At 44.4% G+C, this 27,803-nt stretch overlaps 1 protein-coding gene across 3 annotated transcripts in view; it reads left to right on the plus strand.

Annotated features, from left to right (window-relative positions):
- SMARCA4 (SWI/SNF related BAF chromatin remodeling complex subunit ATPase 4) overlaps positions 1-27,803 on the plus strand; it is a 115,308-nt gene extending 87,505 nt beyond the window's left edge. For all 3 annotated transcript variants that reach the window (XM_077470282.1, XM_077470284.1, XM_077470283.1), the window contains exons 29-34: positions 10,893-11,143; positions 18,354-18,462; positions 18,547-18,648; positions 21,504-21,636; positions 22,197-22,336; positions 27,216-27,803. In XM_077470282.1, the coding sequence (XP_077326408.1) occupies positions 10,893-11,143; positions 18,354-18,462; positions 18,547-18,648; positions 21,504-21,636; positions 22,197-22,336; positions 27,216-27,248 (768 nt within the window). In that variant the 3' untranslated portion in view covers positions 27,249-27,803. The remainder of the gene's footprint in view (positions 1-10,892; positions 11,144-18,353; positions 18,463-18,546; positions 18,649-21,503; positions 21,637-22,196; positions 22,337-27,215) is intronic.

Genomic DNA, 27,803 nt, shown 5'->3' on the forward strand with positions numbered 1-27,803 from the left:
TGAACCAGTTGCTTGGTGCAGCAATCATAATAATCAGCACATGATGATGATGATAACCACTAAACAATAATGAATAGCCAATCACAAATGTAAGTGGGAAAAAAGTGCAGGTGTTGCTAGGTTTAATCTTGGATCAAATAAATATTTTGACGCATAGTGCTAAACACTTTTGCATTAAAAAGGGGATTAATTCCAGAGATAAAACGATAATTCTCCCGCTCTACAAGACTCTGGTCCGGCTGCACCTGGAGTATGCTGTCCAGTTCTGGGCACCAGTCCTCAGGAAGGATGTACTGGAAATGGAGCGAGTACAGAGAAGGGCAATATAGCTAATAAAGGGTCTGGAGGATGTTATGTAATAGGAAAGGTTGCGAGTGCTGAATTTATTCTCTCTGGAGAAGAGTCGCTTGAGAAGGGGATATGATTTCAATTTACAAATGGCATACTGGTGACCACACAATAGGGATAAAACTTTTTCGTAAAAGGGAGTTTAACCAGACACGTGGCCACTCATTAAAATTAGAAGAAAAGAGGTTTAACCTTAAACTACGTAGAGGGTTCTTTACTGTAAGAGCGGCAAGGATGTGGAATTCCCTTCCACAGGCGATGGTCTCAGCGGGGGGGCATCAATAGTTTCAAGAAACGATTACATAAGCATCTGAATTGCCACAACATACAGGGATATACAATGTAATACTGACATATAATCAGATACATAGGTTGGGCTTGTGATTTTTTTTTTCAACCTCAATAACTATGTATCTATGTAAACAGATAAAACGTCCAATTAGTCACCCTGGGCTCTGATTATTGAACAGTCGAAAAAAAGTGAAAATTCAGAAAATGTTGAATAAGTGATATTCCCTTCAACTAAATGGCTGACACCAGACCAATCCACTGCAGTGACACCTTAATGTGGATCAGATGCTTTGGACAGGGGTCTTCAGAGTCCCCCTTTGGTGGATGCAGCAAATCGTGTCCAGTTAACTAAATTCAGATGGTAAAAATGGAAGAAAGATCCCAATAGCATAATACCGCTTAAAATTGAATTTATTAAAAGTGCACAAAGTAGATACTCCCTTTGTATAAATATAAAACGCTCAGATAACACTCGGAGAGCTCGTATTCTTGCCTCACTTCCAGTTTCGGCCTATTACTCCAATCCTGACATCTTCGCATCACTTGACTTCATCAAGGGATGGCGGAACATTGTAGCTGAATGGTCACAAGTTGGCAATAAAATTATATATTCCTTAAAAAACAAACAAATAAGATAACCTTACGTTAACGTACTAATCAGTTAAAACTATACACTTGGTGTTAATAGCCAGGGGTGGATTATGAACATCCCTTCCAGGAACTGAGGGTGCTATATCCAAGTGGATCAGATGATGGACAGCAGGTTGCAATGGGGGGGGGGTCCTGGATGGCCCATAGAAGGTTCTAAAAGTGTAAAAATTGTATAAATTAACCTGTTCCTGACCGGCTCACGTACATATACTGCGGCACAATGGCACCACTGCGTGAAACCGCCGCTGTACAGCGGGGGACCTAATGCACGTGGCTGGTAGTCGTGACCGCCGCTGGCCACGCATGAGCACAAGGATTTGAGTGTATGAACGCACAAATCCTTGTGCTGTCAGAGGAGAGGAGACACATCGTTTGTTCCTATTAAGTAGGAACAGCAAAATGTCTCCCCTCCTACTCGGTCCTATCCCCATACAGTTTGAACCTTGATCTCTGTAAATAGCCATGTCCGCAGCTTTTTAACCATGTGATCGGCTATGTCCAATCACAGCCGGTCACATGTAAACATAGAGATGCCGGTAATCGGTGCTCCTCGCCTCACACTGACAGTGTGTGGCGAGGAGAGCCGATCGGTGGCATGTCCACGCAGGGGGGACTTCTAGGAATGTAATCGGGGCACTGATTACAATATAGCCATATAGTGTCACCAATGCCAAAAATCTGTGCCCATTTGTGATGCCAGTCAATGCTGGCAATCAGGGCTGCCTATAACTGCTGTCGATCAATGCCCATCAGTGCCACCCATCAGTTTTGCCTATTTGTGCCGCCTATTAGTGCCCATCAGTGCTGCCTATCGGTGCTCATCAGTGCCCATAAGTGCGGCATATTGGTGCCACCTATTTAATGCTGCCTCATCAGTGCCCATAAGTGCCACATCATCAATGCCCACCAGTTCAACCGATCGGTGCTCATCAGTGAAGGTGCTAAAATTACTTAATTAAAAAATGTACTGACAGAAAAAAAAGTAAACTTTTTTTTTTTTCAAAAATTTTACAAAACAAAAAAAAAATCCCAGCAGTCATTAAATACCACCAAAAGAACGCTCTATATGTATGAAGAAAATTATAAAAAATGTGTTTGGGTACAGTGTAGCACGAACGCACAATTGTCATTCAAAGTGCGACAGCGCTGACAGCTGAAAAACAGGGGGTGTAAGTGCCCTGTAGGTAAGTGGTTAAAGCGATGCCGTGCCAAATTGTAAAAAGTGCTCTGGTCAGGAAGGGGGTAATACCTTCTGGGGCTGAAGTGGTTAACTTAATTCAAGTAAGATGTAAAATAAAGTGACTTATATGCAGACAGACCACCAGTCAGTCCCAAGACCACAAGAAATGAACGCTAAAGTGGCAGTGAATATTGCTATATATATATATATATATATATGTATGTATGTATGTATGTATGTATGTATGTGTGTGTGTGTATATATATATATATATGATCCATTGTACTTATTAGGTCTTTGGTGTTTATATAGCTTAGATCTTTCATTAAGTGTGCCTCCCCTTTACAAATTTAGATTCACGCTGTCCTGGTTAATTTCTCGGCCAGTGTGGTTCTGTTTTATAGGTGAGGCCACAGATTTACTCACTATTCACTTGTTTCACTGGTTTAGCACAACTCATTTTTTTCTTTTGTCTTTTTTTTTTTTTTTTCTCTAGTTATGTTATGCAGCAGTGTTGTAGCTTCCAATAGGTCTTTATAGATCTTTTATAGTAGAGTATTTAGTGCACTTTTACACCGTAGCGCAGTTTATTTTCCAGTTTTTCCATCTAAGAAGAAAGGTGTAAAGAAAAGAGAAAATTTAAAGAAAGCCAAAACTACCATTGGGAATATGGAATAAATAAAAAATATGACATATCAATTATAAAGGTGAACCAGTGCGTGAATTATGGTAAAAATAAGGTGCAAAAATCAAATTACTGATAGGTTTATCTTGTGTACTTGGCAGTAATCATAGTCTGTAATCTAAACAACCTTCGGAAGACTCACAAATTCCCGTGCTGATGAGGGGAGGTCTGTATGCAGCGGGCTGAAAAAATTAAAATCCTCAATCCATGCCGAATGAAATGGATGAAGAAATCCTTACCCCCCTTCCTTTATTGCCTCCCACACAGTGTATTCCAGGGATATGCAATTAGCGGACCTCCAGCTGTTGCAAAACTACAAGTCCCATCATGCCTCTGGGTGTCATGGTTGTGGCTGTTAGAGTATTGCTATGCCTCATGGGAATTGTAGTTCTGCAACAGCTGGAGGTCCGCTAATTGCATATCCCTGGTGTATTCTGACAGCAGGACCCGTAGCTGTTGAACCAGCCGAATTTCAATCAGCGTATGGCCAGCTCTAGAGCCTGTGTGTATGGAGGTGTGGAAAGAGACCCTGTTAGATGTAATACTTCCTAGCAAGTGATGTGATAAGCAGCACTATTCGTCCACCAGCGGGGCAGTTTTAACCCCCTGCTAGTGGCCAAAAAGGCGTTAAATCCGGAGCGGCGGTATTGCAGCACTGCCCCATTGATTTCAATGGGGGACAACGGTGGAGGAGCGGCGAGTTCACCGCTCCAAAGAAGCTGCTGGCAGGAATTTTTCTGACACCCTGCCAGCGCACCACTCCAGTGTGAAAGCCCTCGGGTTTTCACACTGGAGTGAATGGAGCAGCTGTTTTAGGGCGTTTTGTGGGCACTATTTAACGCTATAGCACCTGCAAAACGCTTCAGTGTGAAAGGGGTCTTAGTTCACCTTTACAGAAAAACACCACACCATAGACATGCAGTCCGGATGTGTTCCAGATGCTTTTCTGCATGCAGTCCAGTGCATTTTTTTTCTCCCTATTTTTTTTTCCTAACCCTTAATAAAAAGGTGCGGTCCATTGCATTTTTGATGCGTTTTTACAGCGTTCCAGTTTATGAAATGCATGTTCTGCTTTTTTTTTTTCTGGAACTGCAAGCGCTGGTGTGAACTATGCCATTGCACACCATATAACCTCAAGTGATAAATGTAAACAATTACTTGTTGACAATTAGTGCGCTATTACCAACCTTCATAAAATACACAGTAATTCTTCATGATCGGAGTATGGCCATCTCAAGAAAAAAAGAACATACATTGCGCAACATTGACTTAGATTGTACTGTAAATACAGGTTTACAATATGCACTCACGTATAACCAGCTATTAATCAGCGTGTCAGGCTCGTAGGCCCCACAGCCTCAATAGTCCTCACTACACTTCCGTATTGCCGAACATGCGAGTGACGTCACTGGCTCCTCCTCCCGACGCGTTGCGTCACAGGTTACGTGACTTTTTCAAGGGATTTCCTTGAAAAAGTCAACCTGTGTTTACAGTACAATTTAAGTCAGTGTTGGGTGATGTATGTTCGTTCTTTTTTTCTTGAGATGGGCATTCTTCGATCAATAGTGAGGAGAGGAAGATGCATGATCCTTTGAAGAGTAGGACATACTTGCTGTGCATTTCTGACCTAGTCTGTTTGCACTCATTGAAACAAAGTGGTTGGTGCATGTATGTGGACTTTTGAACAGAGATTGCATACTTAGCATCTTTTGAGTGCCTAAACTTTGTGATATTCATTTTTATACATATATATTTATGAACTCCATGGATTGTGTGTGTGTGTATATGTATATGTGTGTGTATATGTATATGTGTGTGTGTGTGTATATGTATGTGTGTGTGTGTGTGTGTGTGTGTGTGTGTATATATATATATATATATATATATATATATATATATATATATATATATATATATATATATATATATATACACACATACACACATACACACACACACACACTTAGATATATATATAAATTTTCGTATTGGTGCAGCAACTAGCACTTTATGTATCTACCCAGGGGTTGACAAATTTGCTTTGAATTTAGGAGCCAGTTTTTTGTTTGTTTTTTGAGTGGTATGGATTGTCAGCTCCCGGGATAAGGCCACTCATTTTCACCCCCTATCCCTAACTCACAATGGAGCACCCGGTCAATAACTCCATTGAAACGCTGTTACATCAGGGTTATGACCAGAGAGTAAGGCTGGCAACAGATGGAACTGGCAGGTGGCACTGGTTGCCACTGGCAGGCACGTGGAACTGCCAGATGGCACCGGCAGGTGACACTGGTTGGCATTGGCAGGTGACACTGGTTTGGAACTGGCAGGTGGCACTGGCGGTGGCACTGATTGGCAGGTGGCACTGATTTGGAAGTGGCAGGTGGCCCTGGTTGGTGATGGCAGGTGGCCCTGGTTGGCGGTGGCACTAGCTGTCACTGGCAGATGGCACTGGTTGGCGGTTGGCACTGGCACGTGGCACTGATTGGCGGTGGCACTGATTGGCAGTGGCACTGGTTGACACTGGCGGGTGGCACTGGTTGCCACTAGCAGGCACGTGGAACTGCCAGATGGCGTTGACACTGGTTGGCATTGGCAGGTGGCACTATTGGCACTGGCAGGTGGCACTATTGGCACTGGCAGGTGGCACTGGTTTGGAAGTGGCAGGTGGCCCTGGTTGGCGGTGGCACTAGTCACTGGCAGATGGCACTGATTGGCGGTGGCACTGGTTGGTGTTGGCAGCTGGCACTGGTTGGCGGTGGCACTAGTTGGCACTGGTTGGCAGTGGCAGGTGGCACTATTGGCACTGGCAGGTGGCACTATTGGCACTGGCAGGTGGCACTGGTTTGGAAGTGGCAGGTGGCCCTGGTTGGCGGTGGCACTAGTCACTGGCAGATGGCACTGATTGGCGGTGGCACTGGTTGGTGTTGGCAGGTGGCACTGGTTGGCGGTGGCACTAGTTGGCACTGGTTGGCAGTGGCAGGTTGCACTGGTTGGCGGTGGCAGGTGGCACTGATTGACGGTGACACTCGGCACTGGCAGGTGGCACTGACTGACGGTGGCACTCGGCACTGACTGACGGTGGCACTGATTGTCACTGGCAGGTGGCACTGGTTGGTTGCAGGTGGTATTGAATGGCGGTGGCACTGGTTGGCACTAGCAGGTGGCACTGATTGGAGGTGGCACTGGTTGGCGGTGGCACTGGCAGATGGCACTGGCAGGTTTCACACGGAACACTCCGCTACTGAAATGTAACAGAGAAGCTGTCAGAATTGAGCTTCATGTCGGAATAGGCGGGGACCCAGCCAGGGTGTGAAACTGACAAGTAACAGAGGCGGATATGTCAGATTTGAGCTTGATGTCGGGTTGGGTGGGGCCCAGCCAGGTGGGCGGGACTCGGCAGCTATCAAACACCAGCCAACGGCCCGCCCAGATCCCATTGGCTGGTGTTTGATAGCTGCTGGGTCCCGCTCACCCCGACATCAAGCTGAAATCTGACAGATCCTCCTCTCACTGTTGCTTGTCAGTTTCACACACTTAGCGCGGCGCCGCAGAGTGTGGACGAGGGAGGACGGCAGTCAGGGTAATGCTGCTGCATGTCTGGGGCATCAATAGTGAGTGGGCTGGTGGCAGCTTAGGCGCCAGGTTGCGATTTCTGGTCGCATTGGAGACCTGGCGCCTGGGGTTTGTCAAGCCCTGTATCTACCTCATTAAATTTTTTTCCATTTTAGAAGCACTGTGCACTTTAACAACTTAAGCACCGCCGCATGTAATTATACGTCGGCAGAATGGCACGGACGGGCACAAGCACGTACCCGTACGTGCCTGCCTTACAGCGGGTGGGGGGTCCGATTATATACTGATCACTGCATTTAGTGTCAGTTGTAACTGTAAAAACTGTCAGGGCAGTTAGTGTTAGGTCCAGGGTAGCCCCCCTACCCCCCCAATAACCCCCTGATTGCCCCTAGAGTTAACCCTTTCACCCCCTTTTGCCAGTGTCACTAAGCGATAGTTTTTCTGATTGCTGCATTAGTGTCACTGGTGCCGCTAGGTAGCTAGTTATTTTTTAGGTTCACCGCCAGGTTTTTATAGCATTAGGTACCCCCATATACTACCCAATAAAGGTTTTAACCCTTTCACCAGCAATCACTGTATAAGTGTCACTGGTGACGCTGGTTAGTTATTTCGGTTCCCTGTCAGGTTTTTATATAGCGTCCGGGACCCCCATATACTACCTAATAAAGGTTTAACCCCCTGATTGCCCCAGGTAACCCTTTCACCCCCTTTTGCCAGTGTAACTAAGCAATTGTTTTTCTGATCGCTGCATTAGTGTCACTGGTGCCGCTAGGTAGCTAGTTATTTTTTAGGTTCACCGCCAGGTTTTTATAGTGTTAAGTACCCCCATATACTACCTAATAAAGATTTTAACCCCCTGATTGCCCCTAGAGTTAACCCTTTCACCGGCGATCACTGTATAAATGTCACTGGTGACGCTGGATAGCCAGCTAGTTATTTAGGTTCCCCGTTAGGTTTTTATATAGCGTCAGGGACCCTATATTCTACCTAATAAAGGTTTTAACCCCCTGATTGCCCCTAGTTATCCCTTTCACCAGTGATCACCGTATAAGTGTTATGGGTGACGCTGGTTAGTTTGCTTTTTATAGCATCAGGGCACCTACCATTTATTACCCAATAAAAGTTTAACCCCCTGATCACCCGGCGGGTGATATCAATTAGGTTTTAGGGCCAGATAGGGTCTGCGTCGCCCCAGCGCGCTAGGTTAGTGCCAGTACCGCTTACACCCACGCGCAAAGCATACACCTCCCGTAGTGGTATAGTATCTGATCAGATCTATACTAGCATCCCCAGCAGTTTAGGGTTCCAAAAAAACGCATTGTTAGCGGGATCTGCCCAGATACCTTCTAGCACCTGCGTTTTGCCCCTCCGCCCAGCCCACCCAAGTGCAGTATCGATCGATCACTGTCACTTACAAAACACTAAACGCATAACTGCAGCGTTCGCAGAGTCATGCCTGATCCCTGCGATCCCTAACCGTTTTTTTTGGTAGCGTTTTATATTTAAATCCTGAAGGCAGTGATTGGTTTTCGGGGTCCCGTACATGGCTAGACTCCCAAAAAGTCCCCCACATGTGGTATCCCCCTACTCAGGAGAAGCAGCAGAATATATTTTGGGGTGCAATTCCACATATAACTTGGGCATGTGTGAGCAATATATCATTTAGTGACAACTTTTTGTAAACTTTTTTTTTTTTTGTCATTATTCAATCACTTGGGACAAAAAAAAATATTCAATGGGTTCAACATGCCCCTCAGCAATTTCCTTGGGGTGTCTACCTTCCAAAATGGGGTCATTTGGGGGGGGGTTGTACTGTCCTGCCATTTTAGCACCTCAAGAAATGAGATAGGCAGTCATAAATTAAAAGCTGTGTAAATTCAAGAAAATGTACTCTAGTTTGTAGACGCCATAACTTTTGCGCAAACCAATAAATATATGCTTATTGACCTTTTTTTAACTAAAGACATGTGGCTGAATACATTTTGGCCTATATGTATGACTAAAATTGAGTTTATTCAACTTCTCTTATAACAAAAATTAGAAAATATCTTTTTTTTTTTTTTTTTCAAAATTTTCAGTCTTTTTCCTTTTTATATCGTAAAAAATAAAAATCGCAGAGGCAATCAAATACCATAAAAAGAAAGCTCTATTTGTGGGAAGAAAAGGACGCAAATGTCGTTTGGGTACAACATTGTATGACAGCGCAATTACCAGTTAAAGCAATGCAGTGCCAAATTGTAAAAAGACCTCTGGTCCTTAGGCTGACAATTGGTCCGGGGCTTAAGTGGTTAAGTAGGGAACACTACTGTGCATATTGCTTAGCACATTAAAGGTATTTATCTACACTTATATTTAACTCATGGATTGCATACGTTCACAATTTTTTTATGATTCATATTGTCACAAGAATTGGCATGTATTTTGAGGATTACTGTGAATTTTTGAAGGTTGGTAATAGCGCAACAATTGTCAACGGGTAATTGTTTACGTTTATCATTTGCATCTATAGTGTGAGAGCACTTTATTGGTTGCAGCTCTACCATTTAGAGACTTTCCATGCGTTTTTGATGCAGAAAAAAAATGCACTGAACTGGCCCTAAAGGTGAACTAACACCGCTGCGTTACCTTTTCAACCACAGTGACAGTAAAATTCAAAGGAGCAGAATAGAAAACTTTTCTTGATCAAAGAAATTTTGGTTTTTGTTAAGAAATTACATTCATTTTAAAATTGAATGTTAAAAAAACATGAACATTTATCTGTACAAAGAATTTTCATACTCATAATCATACAAATATTCTCATCCAAAAATCTATAGGTGTATAGCCAGCATAAGACCTTTAGGGCCGGTTCACACAGCGAGGCGAGGCGACACGGCTCGCCTCGCCTCGCTCCCGCAAGTCGCCCCCATTCAGTACTATGGAACCGTTCTGAGAGGAGCGACTCGAGTCGCTCCGACTCAGAAAAAAGGTTCCTGTACTACTTCGGGGCGACTTCGGGGGCGACTTGCATTGACTTCTATACAGAAGTCCTCTGCAAGTCGCCGCTGAGCTCCCCGCAGGTCGCGGCGAGGTAAGTCGGAGACGCCTCGCCGCGCCTCGCTGTGTGAACCGGCCCTTATTAGCAGCTGCATGCTTTTTGTATCACCATTGGATTAAAAAAATAAAAATAAAAACTAGCCCTTTATAGTATAAAAATAGCAGTCGCTACTATAAAGGGTTTATTTATACGGTGAAACAGTGAAAGTAATAGTGTATTTATAACTTTAATTATAATGCCTTATATTGCCTCCAACTTCTCTGGGTTCAGATACTGATATTCCCTTTACAGAGCCCTTAAAGTGATTTTAAACGTTGAATTTGTTTTTCCTTTTTTGTATAAAGACAAATTTGTTATACTTACCTGCTCTGTGTAATGGTATTGCACAGAACAGCCCAGATCCTCCTCTTCTGTCTCCCCCTGACTTCAGAATGCCCCAATAGCAAGCTGCAAAGTATAGTTTTAGAGTGCCCCTATATATAAAGGTAAAATAAAATTCTGCCTTTAGAGCCACTCGCTTCCTTCTCCTGCTCAGGACTACATGTCCTATTAGGTATTGCTCCTCACACATTCACAAGTTCTCAGGCACTTGCTGGCTTGTATGGATGGTGTACTGAGCTGTATGTGTGCTGCACTGTATTTCCTGATATGTAAACAAATGTACTCTGTATGCAAGCCAACTTATCGGCTGACCAACGAATCAATTACTCGATTATGGCAATAGTTGACAACTATTTTCATAATCAATTATGTCAATTTAGTAGTTTCGGCCCTACAGTAAAGCATGCTTGTTATACTCGCTGTGGAACCTACGGGGTTAATCCTCCGCATTGTGTAAAAAGGCTGTTTGATCCTGTCTTCTCTGATCCACGTCCCCTAATAATTTCCTGATAACAGTCTATGGAGTCAAACTGCACATGTCTATGGAGTCAAACTCAGTTTGGTGCGTATTGCTAGAAAGGTGTTTGTTTTTGTTTTGTTTTTCCCCTGGGAAGAGTGCATGTGATCAGCACAGGGCCAATCAGAACTGTCCAGACATGAGGGTCAAAGGTTTGTGTCAGGAGGGGGGATTTTTGTTTGCTGCTCAAGTACAGGTGTAATAAATGTGGTTGTTCTCTGCTCAGGCCATAGAAGAAGGTACATTGGAGGAAATTGAGGAGGAGGTACGCCAGAAGAAGACCACTCGCAAGCGAAAGCGAGATATAGACCCAGGAATGTCCACTCCTACCACCAGCACGCGGATTCGGGAAAGAGAGGACGATGGCAAGAAGAAAAAAAGAGGAAGACCACCAGCTGAGAAGCTTTCCCCCAACCCTCCAAACCTCACCAAGAAGATGAAGAAAACTGTGGATGCAGTCATCAAGTACAAAGACAGGTGAGTGGTCAACAAAGTAATCTTTGGGGTATTAAAGTCATACTAAAGTCTATTTTATTTTTTCATTTAAAAATAACAATCCTGTTAAACTTACCTGTTCTGTGCAGTGCTTTTGCACAGAGCAGCCCCGATCCTCCTCCTCTTGGGTCCCTCGTCGATACTTCTGGCTCCTGCCGAGTGCCCCTACAGCAAGCAGCTTGCTATGGGGGCACCCAAGACAAGGTGCTACTCTGTGTGTCCATTCAGACATGGAGCCGCAGTTCTGCCCTGCCCTCTCTCTCTCCTCATTGGCTCATTGACTTTGACAGCAGCAGGAGCCAATGGCACCCCACTGCTGTTTCAGCCAATGAGGGGGATGAGTTCCTGGGCAGCCGAGACTCTTGTGCAACATAGCTGGATCGAGATGGGGCTGATGTGGGCTGCTGCATACTAAAGGTGTTTTTTTTTCTTTTTTTGTTTTTTCTTTTTCATACCTCATGGGACACAGAGTTAGGAAAATATTTATTACCTGCTGGGTTATACTTCATCTCCAGGTGAATGGACACTGGTAGACCAAAGGTCTTTAGACAGGAATTGATCCCATATATAACCCCTCCCATACAGGAAGTGCTTCAGTTTTGTTACCAGTGTCTGCAAGGTAGATGGCACGGTTGTTTTCAGCTCTCTGAGCTCCAGGTCTCTAGTCCCACAAACAGTTCTTAAATGAATCAAGGGATTGACTGATCGGATTCCTTTGACACAGGCTTTATATGCTTAGATAAATAGTACCCAAGCCCCCGCAAAGAAGACTCAAGATCCTGAAAGGTTTTGCCTGTAATGCGGCCTTCAGGCGCTGGACCCTGCGAAGTGGAATCCTGGACACCACAGCGCTAAAGCATTCCTGCAGGGTGCTGTACAGGTCCAAGGGTGTGGACCCTAAACTTGAAAAGGGTACCCAGTCCTTGAAGGTCCTCAAGTGACAGGAACCCACCGTGATGGGTGAAGTTTGGGCTCTTAGTTTCTAAGCTGCCCTGCGCCTGGACGGGTAAGTGAAACCTTTACTTATTGTGGGGTGTCCCAGTGATTGTAACAATCAGTCAAGCTAGCTAGAGGCTGGACACCTGTGTGCGGTGACCATATGGGGGAGTTTTGGGTTAGCTGTGGGTGTTTGCAAAGTGTACCTTTTTTGCGTGTGTCTGGCTGTTTTTTACCTGTATGATGGTGCGCCAATTTGCCTTGGTTTGCCATGACGCACGTGCATTTGCAAGAGCGCTCAGCAGTTTTTTTTGCAGCCATGGTGCACGCGGCTGCTGTAGCCTTTATCTGGGCGCAAAAAGGTTTGCATCATGCGCGAATACAGCCACGGTCCTTCGCCGGGACACAGAACGCTTCGGTGCACAGCCAGCTTATTTAAAGCTGTGTATGCCAAGCATGTGGTGCTTCCAGAAGGCAGCTGTGGGACACAGAACAGGCTCTTAACCAGGCACTTACAGTGGTTAATTTCTCCTTAATTGGGTCACATGAGTCAACAGGTGTTGCTTGGCAGGCTAAAGGTGCTTAGCAGGATTGTTGTGTAGGGGCTTGGTGAGCCCCATTTAAAGGGTCTCCCTTCTGAGGTTTTTTAATACTACACCCAGGTACTCTCTTTTTGTGGCTTGTAAATGTCTTTAAAAAAGAGGACTAACGCTACAGGGAAGGGCACACCTATGTCATCAGTAGTTCCTGCTGAACCTAGTTGCATCCCTAGTGTTCTGTCCGTTTGAAAGACCAGAGGCTTCCGGGCAATCTGAGCCGCTGCGCCTATCTGGTATTTTGCCAACAGTCAACGCTGCTGCTTCACCCTTTATTATCAATGATGAACTGTTCTCGGCCCTAGTTGGGATAGAGCACAGGATTGCTGGCATGATTGCCTCCATCCCACAGGGTGGCAAGAAGGGTGACAGATCCCCCTCCCAGGACCCTCCTAATCTAAAGCAGGAATGGGTTCAGGATGGGGGAAGAGCTAAAAGCTCAGCATTCTGTGGAGGGCCTGGCGGATGAGTCTGCTTCCGAGCAATCTGGAAGAAGATACCCAGTTGATGTCTGCCTCTGTCGCAGAGGCTTTTGATCCTGACTCTTACCAAAATGGTTCATTCTGCCTTTAAAGTGGTTGTAAACCCTTACAACACACTTTGACATACAGGTAAGCCTAGATTAAGGCTTACCTGTAGGTCTAAGAAATAGCTCCTAAACCTACACGGTTTAGGAGATATTTGCCGAAGGACAGGAATCGCTGTCTACGGCGCATACGCCATAGACAGCGGCGCGCAGGCACTCTGAGCGCGCCACAGTTAACGGCGATATGCCGCGAGTGGCGGCACCCGTGCACATGCACGGGAGTGACGTCATCGCGGCTCCGGCGAATGACAGCGCCGGAGCAGCGAGACCCACCAAGAAGATGGAGGCTCATTAGGGTTTACTTCCTCTTTAAATTGCCTCTTGCAGAGGTTACTGAGCCCCCCTGGTCCTCTTTGGGATCCCTGAAGCCTCTTCAGGCCACAAAGGCTTTCGCCTTACACACTCTGTTGGAACAGGCGGTGTATACTGATTGGGATCATCCTGACAGGACTTTTCTCCTAAGAAGTTTTCCCTTTTTATATCCCATTGATGGAAAGTTTAAGAAGTGGACCATACCAGCTTTAGATGCAGCAGTCTCTTCCTTAAACAAGAACTTTACTTCTCTGGTAGATAACACACAGGGCTTGAAAGACCCTGTTGATAAGAAATTGGAGTCATTATTAAAAGCTTCTTTTACATTGGCTAGTTCAGCTATTCAGCCAGCTGTTGCAGCAATTGGTAATTGCCAGTCCATAAAGGATCAGATCAAACGGCCTGACAGGCCTAACCAGGAGGATGATCTGGCTGAAAATAAGACAGATATTCCTTGAGCATTGTGTTTTGCTGTTGACGGCTTAAAGGATTCAATACAGCAGATTTCTCATTTGGCCCTCTTGTCTGTACATATGCATGGATTTTTGTGGCTTAAGAACTGGTCAGCCGAGCTTCGAGGCAGTGCCCTATACCCAGTTTCATTCCAGGCCTATACAACAAGACATCTTGTTGGCTTGGAACAGGAGAGGACAAGCCCTAGATTATCCAATGTTCTTATCTCCTTAGGCACGCTTAGGCCTAAACCTGGTGGTTGCAGGATCAGAACCTGCGAAAGGGAAAATCCTTCCTCATGGTAACTTGGAGAGTACGGACTAGAGATGCCAGTCTCTCAGGCTGGGGAGCAACCCTAGAGGGGCTCACAGCTCATGGGAAATGGTCAGGGACAAAGCAGATCCTGCCCACCAACATCCTGCAATTACAGGCAATACGTCTGGCCCTACGCTCCTGGACGGTGGAGCTTCAGAACTGTCCTATCAGGGTGCAGTCCAACAATGTCACTGCAGTGGCCTATATAAACAACAAAGGCGGTGCCAAGAGTAGTTCAGTTCTGAAGGAGGTGAACCACATACTAGCCTGGGCAGAGGGACATGCCAATTCTATCGGCAGTCCATATCCCGGGAGTAGAGAATTGGAAGGCAAATTATTTCAGCAGCCAGCAGATGGTCCCTACACCCAGGGGAGTTCCGGAAAATTTTCCAATGTTGGATGGCCAGAGGTCAACCTACTGACATCCAGGTTTAACAAAAAGCTACAGCAGTTTGTGTCCTGAACAAGAGATCCTCTGGCAATCGGAGCAGATGCTCTGGTAGTTCCATGGAGCCAGTACTCCCTGATTTATTCTTTCCCTCCGATCCCTCTCCACATTTGTTGCGCTGGATTCAGAGAGAGGTGGTACCTGGAGATTGAGAGACAAGCCATGGACCATTCCACATTGCCCCGATCTACTGTCTCAAGGTCCTATATTCCACCCCAATTTACAGTCTCTAAATTTGACGGCATGGCTATTGAAGCCAGGGTGTTGAAGGACCATGGCATCTCGGGTCCAGTGGTGTCTACCCTAGTAAATGCTATAAAAGCTGTCGCTAGGAACCTCTATCGTAAGGTCTGGAAGACTTGTATTGCTTGGTGTGAAGCCAAAAAATGGCATCCTCGGAAATACATGATTGGGAGAGTTCTTTTCTTCAGTCAGCTGTTGAAATCAGATTGACTTCGAGTACAATCAGAGGTCAAGTTTCGGCCCTATCGGTATTCTTCCAAAGGCCTACAGCCTCCCATTCACTGGTCCGAAACAGAAACAACCATTTGAACCTGTCAAGGAAATTCCATTAGACTTGCTGTCACGTAAGCTAGCCTTCCTGATGGCCATCACCTCGGCTAGAAGGGTGTTGGATTTGGCCCTTTCCTGCAGGGAACCATACTTGAGCCTTCACCCTCGACAGGGTCGTGTTACGGCCTGTTCCATCCTTTTTGCCAAAAGTGGTGTCAGCCTTTTATTTAAATCCTGACATTTTGCCTTTTTTTTTTTTTTTTTCTCAGCCTTCTTCGGCGGAAGAGAGCTACATTCTTTGGATGTTGTCCAGGCAGTCAAGGTTTATTTGTCTAGATCTGCAGAGATCCAAGGATAAAACTCCTTTTTTGTTTTACCAAATGGACCCAAGAAAGGGCAAGCAGCTTCCATTGCCAATTGGGTCCATCAATTGGTCATTCAGGCCTATGGTCTGAAACGTAAAGCTCCTTTCTTTAGGATGAGAGCTTATTCTACCAGGGGTGTAGGAACCTCCTGGGCTTTTCGCCATCGGGTATCTGTGGCTCAGATTTGTAAGGCTGCTACCTGGTCTTCAGTGCATACGTTCACAACATTTTATCAAGTGGATGTTAGAGCGGCCGAGGATTCGGCTATCGGCTGCAGGTTACTGTGGGCTGCCGTATAAGGTATGATGGCTATTGTTTGGCAGGGTGGCTCCCTCCCCTCAAGGCTATTGCTCAGGGAGGTCCCAGCAGGTAATGAATATTAGCCTAACTGTATCCCATGATGTGTGAAAAAAGAAAATATTACTTTTTTCGTCTTACTTGCCTGTAAAATCCTTTTCTTTGAGTACATCATGGGACCAGAGGTCCCTCCCCTCTTTGAGGATTATGTGCTTGCTACAAAACTGAAATGCTTACTGTATGGGAGGGGTTATATAAGGGGATCACTTCCTGTCTAAAGACCTTTTGGTCCACCAGTGTCCATTCACCTGGAGATGAAGTAGAACCCAGAAGGTAATGAATATTAGCCTAACTCTGTGTCCCACTCAAAGAAAATGATTTTACAGGTAAGTAGGACAAAAAAATCTCAATGCATTATGATACAAAAAAAAGTACAATGGAAAGGCAGATGTTTAACCACTTGGGATCCGCGCTATTGCCAAATGACGGCATTAGCGCGGATCTACTTTTCCGGGACTACGTCTATTGACGTCGTCCCGGGTACGAGCGGCCTGCGCGCGCCCTGAGGGGCGCGCGCGGCGCGCTCTGTGATCGGCGAGTCCGTGAGACTCGCCTGATCACCGATCCGTGTAAGGGGTCGATCCCGACCCCTTATCACGTGATCAGCTGTCAGCCAATGACAGCTGATCATGTGATAGAACGGAGCCGGTAATCGGCTATTATTCCTCCTCGCGCTGACAGCGCGAGGAGAGAAAAAAAAAAGCCGATCACCGGCGGCCGTGATCGGGACATCAGTCCCGATCACGGCCAGCAATACAGCTGACCACCTGCCCCCTGCCAGTGCCCACCTGCCCACCGCAGTGCCACCCTGAATAAAAGTAAGTGCCCCCCAGCAGTGCCACCCAGCAGTGCCCATAGTGCCCACAGTGCCACCCACAGTGCCATCCAGCAGTGCCACCAACAGTGCCACCCACAGTGCCCACAATGTGCCCACAATGTGCCTCAAAGGTGCTGCACCCCAGTGCCGCCCATCAGTGCCCAGCAGTGCCGCCCATCAGTGTCCAGCAGTGCCACCTATCAGAGCCACCTATCAGTGCCCATCAGTCCCATCTATCAGTGGTACCTATCAGTGCCCATCCGTGCCACCCATCCGTGCCACTTATCCATGCCACCCATCCATGCCATCTTATCTGTGCCCATCTTTGCCCATCAGCGCCGCCTTATCTGTGCCCATCGGTGCCGCCTTATCTGTGCCTATTAGTGCCGCCTTAACTATGCCTATCAGTGCCCACCAGTGCAGCCTATCAGTGCCCACCAATGCAGCCTATCAGTGCCCACCAATGCAGCCCATCAGTGCCCACCAATGCAGCCCATCAGTGCCCACCAATGCAGCCATCAGTGCCGCCTAATCAGCGCACTTCAATGAAGGAGAAAAATTACCCGTTTGCAAAATTTTATAACAAACTATTAAAACATGATTTTTTTTTTTTTTTTTTGCATCTTTTTTTGTTTGTTTAGAAAAAAATAAAACTCCGAGCTGTAACTAAATACCACCAAAAGAAAGCTCTATTTGTGGGAAAAAAATGATAAAAATTTCATTTGGGTACAGTGTTGTATGCCCGCGCAATTGTCATTCAAAGTGCATCAGCGCTGAAAGCTGAAAATTGGTCTGGGACTGAGGGGGGTTTAAGTGCCCAGTAAGCAAGTGGTTAAAGTATATGTATATCCTTGCATATACTCAATGAAGTGACTAGCCTCAGGTGATGCACAGGGATTAAATACACCTACATAAGTTGTACCTGTTTTATTTGTCCTCAAGGCGCTCCAAAAGGTTGTTTTCAGGATTTCCCTCAGATGAAACTGATCAAATTACCTGTAAAAAATTAGCGAAGCCTGAAAACATGACCTGCTGGGGCGCCTTGATGTCTGGAGTTGAGAAATTCTGCCTTAATCTCCTTTACAGCATCCCAAAGCACACATTTCACACAGCATTTATGAGCTTCTAAAGCGGGGATCTCCAATCTGTGGGCCAGATGTGGCCCTTTGCTTGTCTTTATCTGGCCCTTGGAGCCCCATTCCTTCCACTAACACCAATAATTGAGGACTATTTCTTCCACTGACACCAGAGATGGGAGACTAATTCTCCCACTGGCCCCGGTCATGGGGGCCCTGTTCCTCCCATTGGCCCCAATGGAAGCAATGTTTGCACCTCTAAACTGGTAAGATCAACATGTGTCTGTAACAAGATTGCTAGGGGTTAATTCAAAAGCTCTTCCCTCAGTAAAAAATGCTTTCAAGTTCTGAAAGATGGATTTTGGCTTTTTACTTGATGTACACTTTTAAAGGTTTCCTTTCTTCTTTTCTGAAATAGCGCCACAGGACGTCAACTTAGCGAGGTATTCATTCAGCTTCCTTCTCGAAAAGAACTGCCAGAGTATTATGAGCTGATCCGCAAGCCTGTAGACTTCAGGAAGATCAAGGTAAATGGGAAGAGCCTTTTAGATGTCGTCATTGGCTTCTGAAATAACTTCCATGTGGCTAATGTGACCCACTTTGTTCTTCAGGAGAGGATCAGAAATCACAAGTACCGTAGTTTGAATGACCTGGAAAAAGACGTCATGCTGCTATGTCAGAACGCTCAGACCTTCAACCTTGAAGGGTCTCTGGTAAGTTCCGGTATAACGGCCCAGTGATCTGCTGTGACAATGTGGCCCTGTATGTACAAACGTGACCAAATCTTTTCAGAATAACACAAATATTAATTTTCACAAAGTCTGCTGCTTCAGAATTTTTAGATCTTTTTGTCAGATGTTACCATGGTATACTGAAGTATTATTAACGTATTTTCCAGCGTATAAGACTACCTTTTACACTAAAAGAAAAGGGGCAAAAATTGGGGGTCGTCTTATACGCCGGGTATGAAGCAAAGCCGTTTTATATGCAAGCCACCCACTGGATGACAGCCCTCTGTATGCTTGCTGAATGTGCGGTAATGCGGTATTCATACAGTATACACCGCTGAGCCAATCCTGGCAAGCGATGTATTCTATTAGTGAATACAAAGCCTGCTTGAATTGGAGTAACCACCTCTGCGAATCTGAGCAGGCTACATAAGGTAGCCTGCTCTGATTGGCTTTGAGAGTCGGAGGCGCTGGCTGATGATGATACAGCCCCTGCCAATCCAAGCAGGCTTTTTATTCATTAATGGACTACATCGCTTGCCGTGATTGGCTCAGCACGGTATACTGTGAGACAGTGTTAACTGTTACACGAAGCTACTGAACATACGGCATTACCACACATCCAGCAGGCCGACAGACTGGTCGGAAAGGGGTCGTCTTATACGACAAGTATAGCACAAATCCAACATTTTAAATGGAAGATTATGGGGTCGCTTTTATATCCAGCCGCCTTATACGACGGCAAATATGGTACAAGCATTTCATAAGTGTCAAAGACTTTTATTGACAATTACATTAAGTTTATGCAAAGATCCAATATTTTCAGTGTTGACCCTTCTTTTTCAAGACCTCTGAAGTCCACCCTGGCATGCCGTCAGTCAACTTCTGGGCTACATCCTGACTGATGGCAGCCCATTCTTGCATAATCAATGCTTGGAGTTTGTCAGAATTTGGTTTTTTTTGTTCACCCGCCTCTTGAGGATTGACCACGAGTTCTCAATGGGATTAAGGTCTGGGAAGCTTCCTGGCCATAGACCCAAAATGTTGATGTTTTGTTCCTCAAGACACTTGGTTATCACTTTTGCCTTATGGCAAGATGCTCCATCATATTTCAAAAAGCATTTTTCATCGCCAAACTATCCTCAGATGGTTGGGAGAAGTTGCTCTCAGAGGATGTTTTTGTACCATTCTTTATTGATGGTTGTGTTCTTGGCCAATTGTGAGTGGGCTCACTCACAATTTTGCCTGAGAAACAACCCCCCACATGAATGGTCTCGGGATACTTTACTGTTGGCATTACACAGGACTGATGGTAGTGCTCACCTTTTCTTCTCAAGGTTTTTTTTCCGGATAAGGTTTTTTTTTTTTTTTTTTTTTTTTTTTTCAGATGCCCCAATCGGAAAGGGGATTCATCAGAGAAAATGACTTTACTGCAGTCCACTCCCTGTAACTTTGTAGAATATCATTCTGTCCCTGATGTTTTTCCTGAAGAGTATTGGCTTCTTTGCCGCCCTTCCTGACACCAGGCCATCCTCCAAAAGTCTTCTCGTTGTGTGTGGAGATGTACTCCCACCTGCCTGCTGCCATTCCTGACCAAACTCTGCACTGGTGTTGCCTCGATCCCTTAGCTGAATCAACTGTAGGAGACTTCCTGGCACTTGCTGGACTTTCTTGGCCCGCCCTGAAGCCTTCTTCACAACAATTGAATCGCTCTCCTTGAAGTTCTTGATGATCCGATAAATGGTTGATGATAAATGGTGCAATTTTAGTAGTAGCAGCATTATCCTTGCCTGTGTGTCCATTTTTGTGCAAAGCAATGACGACTGTACGTGTTTCCTTGCAGGTAACCATGGTTAACAAAGCAAGAACAATGATTTCAAGCATCACCCTCCTATTTAAAGCTTCCAGTCTGTTATTTTAACTCCATCAGTATTGGAGAGTATCACTGACATGTCAGCTGGTCCTTTTGTGGCAGAGCTGAAACGCAGTGGGAATGTTTTTTGGGGATTAAGTTCATTTTGATGACAAAGAGGGACTTTGCAATTAATTGCAATTCATCTGATCACTCTTCATAACATTCTGGAGTATATGCAAATTTCCATCATAACAACTGAGGCAGCAGACTTTAAAATTTTTATATTTGTGTCATTCTCAAATCTTTTGGCCACGGCTGCGTAGGTGCCAGAAGGAGCCTGACATGTACAATGTAGATGCTGGGAAGAAAATGGTGTGATGAGCTGAATAGCTTGGTACATACACAATTTTGCCAATGTCTTTGATTATTTTGTATCCAACAATATAGTACAAAAAAAGGGCAGAAAGAAAGACACAGCCACCTGCTAAAAAGGTTTTGGATATTTGGAAAGGGTGATGAGCACTGTTTTCTTTCCATTGCATATGTCCATAGTAAAGAGCGAAAGCATTAATTATACGCAGCGCAAAATATATTCAGCCCTTTAGAGGTTGAATGTTAATGCGCCTGTCGCTCCCATCTCTACCACAGCCTAACCCCATAATGTTACTATTGTTTGAAAATACGCAAGCCATATGGACTTGACAGTATGTTAGTGTTGTGAGAGACTTCTACCATAAACCCAAAACATTACCTGGGGAAAGTAGTACAGTGTCCACCTCCCAAATTCCCAAATGTGTGGGCCAATTTAGCAGCACATGTACTCTTTATACATAGTCTGGTTTAGCTCTTTGTGTTATGCATTCTAACATTGTCTTTTTGATGTCCATTTACCACCATTTTACTGATGCTTTCATAGTAATTTCTTGTAATATTATTTTAGCACACCTTTGTTAATTCATATTAACACTTTTCCTCTGTTCTTTAGATATATGAAGACTCCATTGTGCTGCAGTCGGTCTTCACCAGTGTGAGGCAGAAGATCGAGAAGGAGGAGGATAGTGAAGGGGACGAAAGTGAAGAGGAGGAAGAATTAGAAGAAGAAGGCTCAGAATCTGAGTGTAAGAATGCAGTAAATGTATTTGGGATCTGCAGTTTGCCAATAACCCCATTCTGCTGCATTGTTTTGTAGACCTGTAGGCAAAACTTTTTTTTCATTTTGGATAGAGTAAGGGAGGATTATAACCCCTGTGAGATTTTTCTTTTTTCTTTTTTTCTTTCACTATCGGTGTCCCATTGCGGGGATTTCCCTTTGCTTCCTGTTCCATAGCCAAACAGGAAGTGAGAAGAAATCCCTGCAAACTAAAGGAATCCCTTGGGAGTCACCAGAACTAGTGTCCGCATAGGAAGATTTTCCCTCTATTCCTTTTCTGGGGAAAACCCGAAATTTGGGATTTTCTTTTACTTTCAATGATAATGGTAAACAAGAAAAATGGAGACAGTGAATCTCCCTAATGGGGACACGGACAGCAATAAAAATTGACAGGGGTTCTAATCCCTCTACACTTTGTCCAAATCTTACTAACTGAAGGCAAAACACTTTTTAACTTTAAAAATATTGTATACAATTCCAGGGTTTTGTTTTCATGTGAAGCATCCTTGTCTTTTCAATGTCTTGCAGCTCGCTCCGTTAAAGTGAAGATTAAGCTGGGTCGTAAGGAGAAAATGCAGGAACGAATGAAGGGGCGCAGGCGCACCAGCAGGGGTTGCAGGGCCAAGCCTGTGGTCAGTGATGACGACACTGAGGAGGAGCAAGAGGAGGTGAGTTGTGTGTTTTGGATAATGAGACCTGGATCCATTTCTCTCCAGTACCATGCATAACCACTAGGAGGCACTTCTGTTTAGTATTATGCTAGTGGTTTAAAAGCTTACGTTATACTCTCTCTATCTAAATACCTGCAATCTGTGTTTGGAGAGTTGTTTTTGCATGTAAGCCACCAGCTTATGGGTTTGCAGTTTCCCATCTGTACATGTAAAAAAAAAAAAATATATATATATATTAATTATAATTTTTTTTTTTTTAAACCATGCATGTAAAGGCATACTGTGCTAGTATGTATCACAATATAGCACATTATGTGAGACTTGCCTTAATACGAAGCCCTCCAGCTCCACAGTGTCGCTGCTGACAGGCACTTCCATCTTCACCTGGTCTTCCTTCCGGCTCTGCATCATCACGCCATCTGATTAGCCACGCAGCGATGACGCCACTCCTGCGCACTGGAGTCAAGGACCTCCGCACAGAGCTCGGAAGGGACGGCATGGGTATCCCGTCCCTTCAGAGTGCATGCACCGCTCATTTTACCGGCTGCAGTGTGAATATCTCCTAAACCATGCAGATTTAGGAGATATTCCATGTACTACATGTAAGCCTTATTATACGCTTACCTGTAGGTACAAGTGCCAAAAAGGATTTACTTCCACTTTAATGCTACCTAAATGTTGACTTTGTTTTAACTTTCCTGTTCTCTTTGGTGTCTGATTTTGGTACTCTTCTTTCTCATGAGGGCCAGCATCTATTTACTACCATCTATATTTATATAAGACCTCACTTCGATATTAGACATCCTCCCTTGGAGAGCCTGTTTACTTTATGTAAGGATCTAAATCTATCGTAAAATATTGTAACGCTGCAGACGTTCTATGGGCTCATGCACACTGCATCTCAAAGAAGCTGAAAGAATCGGCTCCTACAGGGTTTCAAGCTTTTTTTGATCTCTAATTTTTTTTCTGCCTGGGAACTCCCCTCCATGTTGGCCAATGTGTCCTTGTACACTATGGCTTTTTTACAAGCATGTACTCTTACAGGCAGAACCAAGCTCGCATTTTTGAGAATGGCTTTCAAGCTGAAAAAAAGCCTAAGTGCCCAAAAACACACACAAAAAAAGAAAAATGCACCGAGGGGAGGGCTTATGGAAAAAAAAAAAAAAAACGCTTATGCTTAAATAAGCCCAATTAAACCATGTAAAAGAGCATCAAAAAGCTTCTTGGAGCCTTTTACAGGCAGAAAGAACCCACCAAACTCATGTTTTTGGGAGGAGCTTTCGAGCAGAAAAGACACCCAAGAGCCCAAATACGCATGAAAAAGCTTAACCACCTATGGACTGCAGTTGTACGTCGACTGTTTAAAGTGGAATACTGTTATGGCAGCAGCTGGCTGCCACAACCCCAATATCCTCTTCAACAGTGGGCGGTCCGCTTTCAGATAAAAGTGGTCTCTGCCGCAGATTCACTGCAAGATCACTTTTATCGGGGGTGGGAGAGGGCCCCCTCCCGCCGTGCTTCGGTCATCTCCGCTGCTTACCGGAGTCGTTGGTAGCAGCGGAGATGATCAGGTCCTCTTCCCTCACAGGCTAGATGCCGAGTGAGGGAAAGATGGCCCCTGCTTGGCTCCACACCATTGGGTGGCGGAAGCGACGTCAAAGGTCACTTCTGCTCAATGGTCTTAAAGGGGATCTTATTTTTTTATTGCATTTTAATGTAAATATGAGATCTGTGGTCGTCTTGACCCCAGATCTCACATTTAAGAGGTCCTGTCATGCTTTTTTCTTTCTTTTCTTTTATTTTTTTTTTTATTATAAGGGATGTTTACATTCCTTGTAATAGGAATAAGAATGACCCAAAAGTTTTTTAAAAGGACCGTGTCAAAATAAAAAGTAAAATAAATATGAAAAAATTAATCCCTTACCTGCACCTAGGTTAACTTTACTCGTTGTGTCGTTCATTGGGGGTAAAAAAAAGAATTAAACATGAACCGTGTAGTCGATTGCTGCACTACTTTGCAGGGAGTATTATCTACTCCTCATTTTAATGGGACCCTTAAAGGGTTTGTAAACCCTCCTGTTTTTTTTTTTTCACCTTAATGCATCCTATTCCAGGGGAATATTTTATTTATCTCACATTACACAAAACGGGGATCTAAAGACTTTTGACAGTCCGAAATCCTAATTTATGCTACCAAACCAAATGTTTTTCAGGTACCTACAAATCCGCCATGCCTTTAGAACATAATTCCCTTCTGGCAACCCTTCACTGGACAATAACCCTCTAATGGAAGTGATTAAAAGCCCTGACCCCAAAAAAACGAATTTCTCACTTTTATAACATGCCGTCACTTCCTTAAAGAGGAAGTAAACCCTCCTGCAAAAAAAAAAAAAAACACACCCTCCAATATAAAGGCATAATGAGCTAGTATGCATAGCATACTAGCTCATTATGAATTACCCGAGAACGAATCCCCCACAGCTATCCTAGTCTCCCCCTCAGACTGCAGACATGTCACCCGGGGATTGCTTCTGGGTATCACGGCTCCGGCGCTGTTTGGCCGGAGCCGCGAACAGCACAGTACAACTGAAGCAACGGCACGTACTGCCATTGCTTCAGTTGGCTTAAGTGCGCATGTGCCGCATGTCGTCTGCACATGCAAATACAGGGATATCTCCTAAACCATGCAGGTTTAGGAGATATCCAGTGCAGCTACAGGCAAGCCTAATTATAGGCTTGCCTGTAGTTTAAAGTGGTTGTAAAGGGTTTACAACCACTTTAAGCATCCATTTCAGCTTATGCATTGAAGGTTAGATGGGAGGGGATGTGGGATCCACAGAGGATGAGGAGTGGAGTGAAGCCTTAGATACCTACAAACTAGTTTCACCCAAACTCTGATCTCTTGACTCCGATCCTTATACTGCACCGATCATATCTCGCACCACTAAGAATCTCTAAGTGTAAACATGATCAATCCACTAATTGTCCAATGTGCAACCAAGAAACGGGTACATTCTATCACCTAATCTGGAACTCTCCAAGAGTTCAGGGATTCTGGACACAAATGGTGCAGTTTCTACATGACACCATGGGTTCCCCCCTGACTCTGCACCCCAAGCCATGTTTTCTGGGCATTTTCCCAGAACCGGATATGGATAAATTCACTAAAATCTTCTTAAATGAAACCCTCTTTTCTGCGAGAAAAGTCATACCCAGGCTATGGATTAGACCCAATCCACCGGAGCTCGCTAACTGGACAGCAGAAGTGAATAACAATCTACCCTATAAAAAAACTCATATACTCTCATCGATGATGCCCTTCAAAATACAATAAGATCTGGGATAGGTGGCTACAGACCCCTGAAACCTGCACCTAATAGGGAGTTACTGCACTATAATCCTTCGGACCTCCAATGTCCCTACTAACACTATGTGGAGAAATTGGGAGGAGAGACTATAAGAATATAATGTACCTTGAAAATTGTATAACCTGACATAGCTTAAATATCAAAAACTGTCTCATGCTTATGTCTGAAACGTCACGGGATGTCATATATGATATTTGCCTATAATATTGTCTAACATATTCAACATTTGCTATGCTTGTTTTATATGTGTATATTTGGTTTTTGTTCAATAAAAGAAACGTTTTCAAGTTTAAAAAATTCCACTTAAGAACAAGCCTAATGTCCCTATTGTGTTCGTAACTTGGGGACTGCCTGTAATGAGAAAATTTATACTAAGCTGCTAAATACAGGGGGAGATTTACTAAAACTGGAGAGTTCAAAATCTGGTGCAGCTCTGCACAGAACCCAATCAACTTCCAGGTTTTATTGCCATGCTTAATTGAACAAGTTGAAGTTAGAAGCTGATTGGCTACCATGCACAGCTGCCCCAGATTTTCTGTGTTCCAGCTTCAGTAAATCTCCCCTACAGTTTTCTCTAGGTAAACACTGGACACTGCTGATCACAGATTCAGGTAAAGGGCCAATCAGCAGCTCTTCACCCGCGTGATCAGCTGATCACGGATGTAAACAGAAGCTTGGTTATCGGCACTCCTTTCCTCATGCTGATAGCATCAGGAGAAGAGTGCCGATAACTGGCTTGCGTAAAAGGGACATCTACACTGATAATCAGGGCACCAATTATCAGTGTCCTGATTATCAATGCAGTCCCACCAGTGATGCTAATCTGTGCCCACCAGTGCCTCTCCATCATTGCAGTCTATCGTTGTCCATCGGTGCACATCGGTGAAGGAGAAAAATTTATTGCTAAATCTGAAAGTTTATTTTTTTTAAATGTTGGTCTTTATTTAGCAAAAAACAAAGGTGATTAAATACCACCAAAATAAAGCTCTAATTGTGTGGGGAAAAAATGATTTAATTTGGGCACAGTGTTGCATGACCGCAGTTGTCATTCAAAGTGCAAATAACGCTGAAAGTTGGAAATTTGGACTGGACAGAAAGTGGGTAAAGGTGCCCAGTAGGCAAGTGGTTAAAAGTATACACCATAGAAATTTAGGTATACAAACCCTTTACGAAATAAACTAATTTGATTATAGTAGCTATTTAATAAAGTAGATACTATAGATATGATCTTTTCATAAGCGTTTGCAATAGGGGAGAAATTTCTACAGAAAAATAAATTAGGAGTTGATTGGTAACAAAGGAGTCACGTCTTTGCTAAAATGGACAGAAGAAAAAAGGAGGGGGGCAATAAAGAGGGAAAACGGAGAGTGCCCCTAAGGGTAATTTTCTCTTAATGCTTTGCCCGCTTGAAAGGTCATTATCCCCTCGGATTCCTAATTTTTAGTTTTGTAATTTTTGCTTGCTTATTTTTGCCTGAAGTTCTAATGTACTTGTTCTACTCTCCATAGGAACGCTCAGGAAGCGGCACTGAAGAGGACTGATGCCCACCTACCGGAACATTCCCATGACCACACCGACTCATTCCACTGCGTGCCACCGGAACGCCTATTCCACCCCTTCCTTCCCTCCCAGCATTATGCCCTTATCTTTCCGTAGGACGCTAACGGGTAGCCAGAAATGTAGTGAACTGTACAAAATAAAATTCTTCCATATTTATATAACTGAGGAGTTCTAGGGACGTACCGCCTGTAGCATCTTTGACAAAAAAAAAAAAAGCATTAACTATCTGGCCGCACCACTAGGCCTCTCAGGATAGGTTCAAAGGATTGACTTTTGATTATATATAAATATATTTTTTTTCTTTTTATGGCTGTACTGTTTGAGTTACAGTATGGAAATCACTGTAGTGTCAGCCGTGGATGCATGCTAGTAGCAATCCACTTATTAGTACTGTATTTTACAAAAGACAGGTCAAAAATAAGCCATGCCTCCTCTCGCTGCACGGGGAGTGGGCTGGCCGTGGTAGCTGTATGTACGTGTGTCAGTGTCACTGGATTTCAAACAGTTATAAATTAAAACAAAATGAAATACCTCGA

This window comes from Lithobates pipiens, unplaced genomic scaffold (assembly GCF_037356315.1).
Source record: "Lithobates pipiens isolate NorthernLeopardFrog02 unplaced genomic scaffold, aLitPip1_a1.2 Scaffold_8, whole genome shotgun sequence".
Taxonomy (NCBI): Eukaryota; Metazoa; Chordata; class Amphibia; order Anura; family Ranidae; genus Lithobates; species Lithobates pipiens.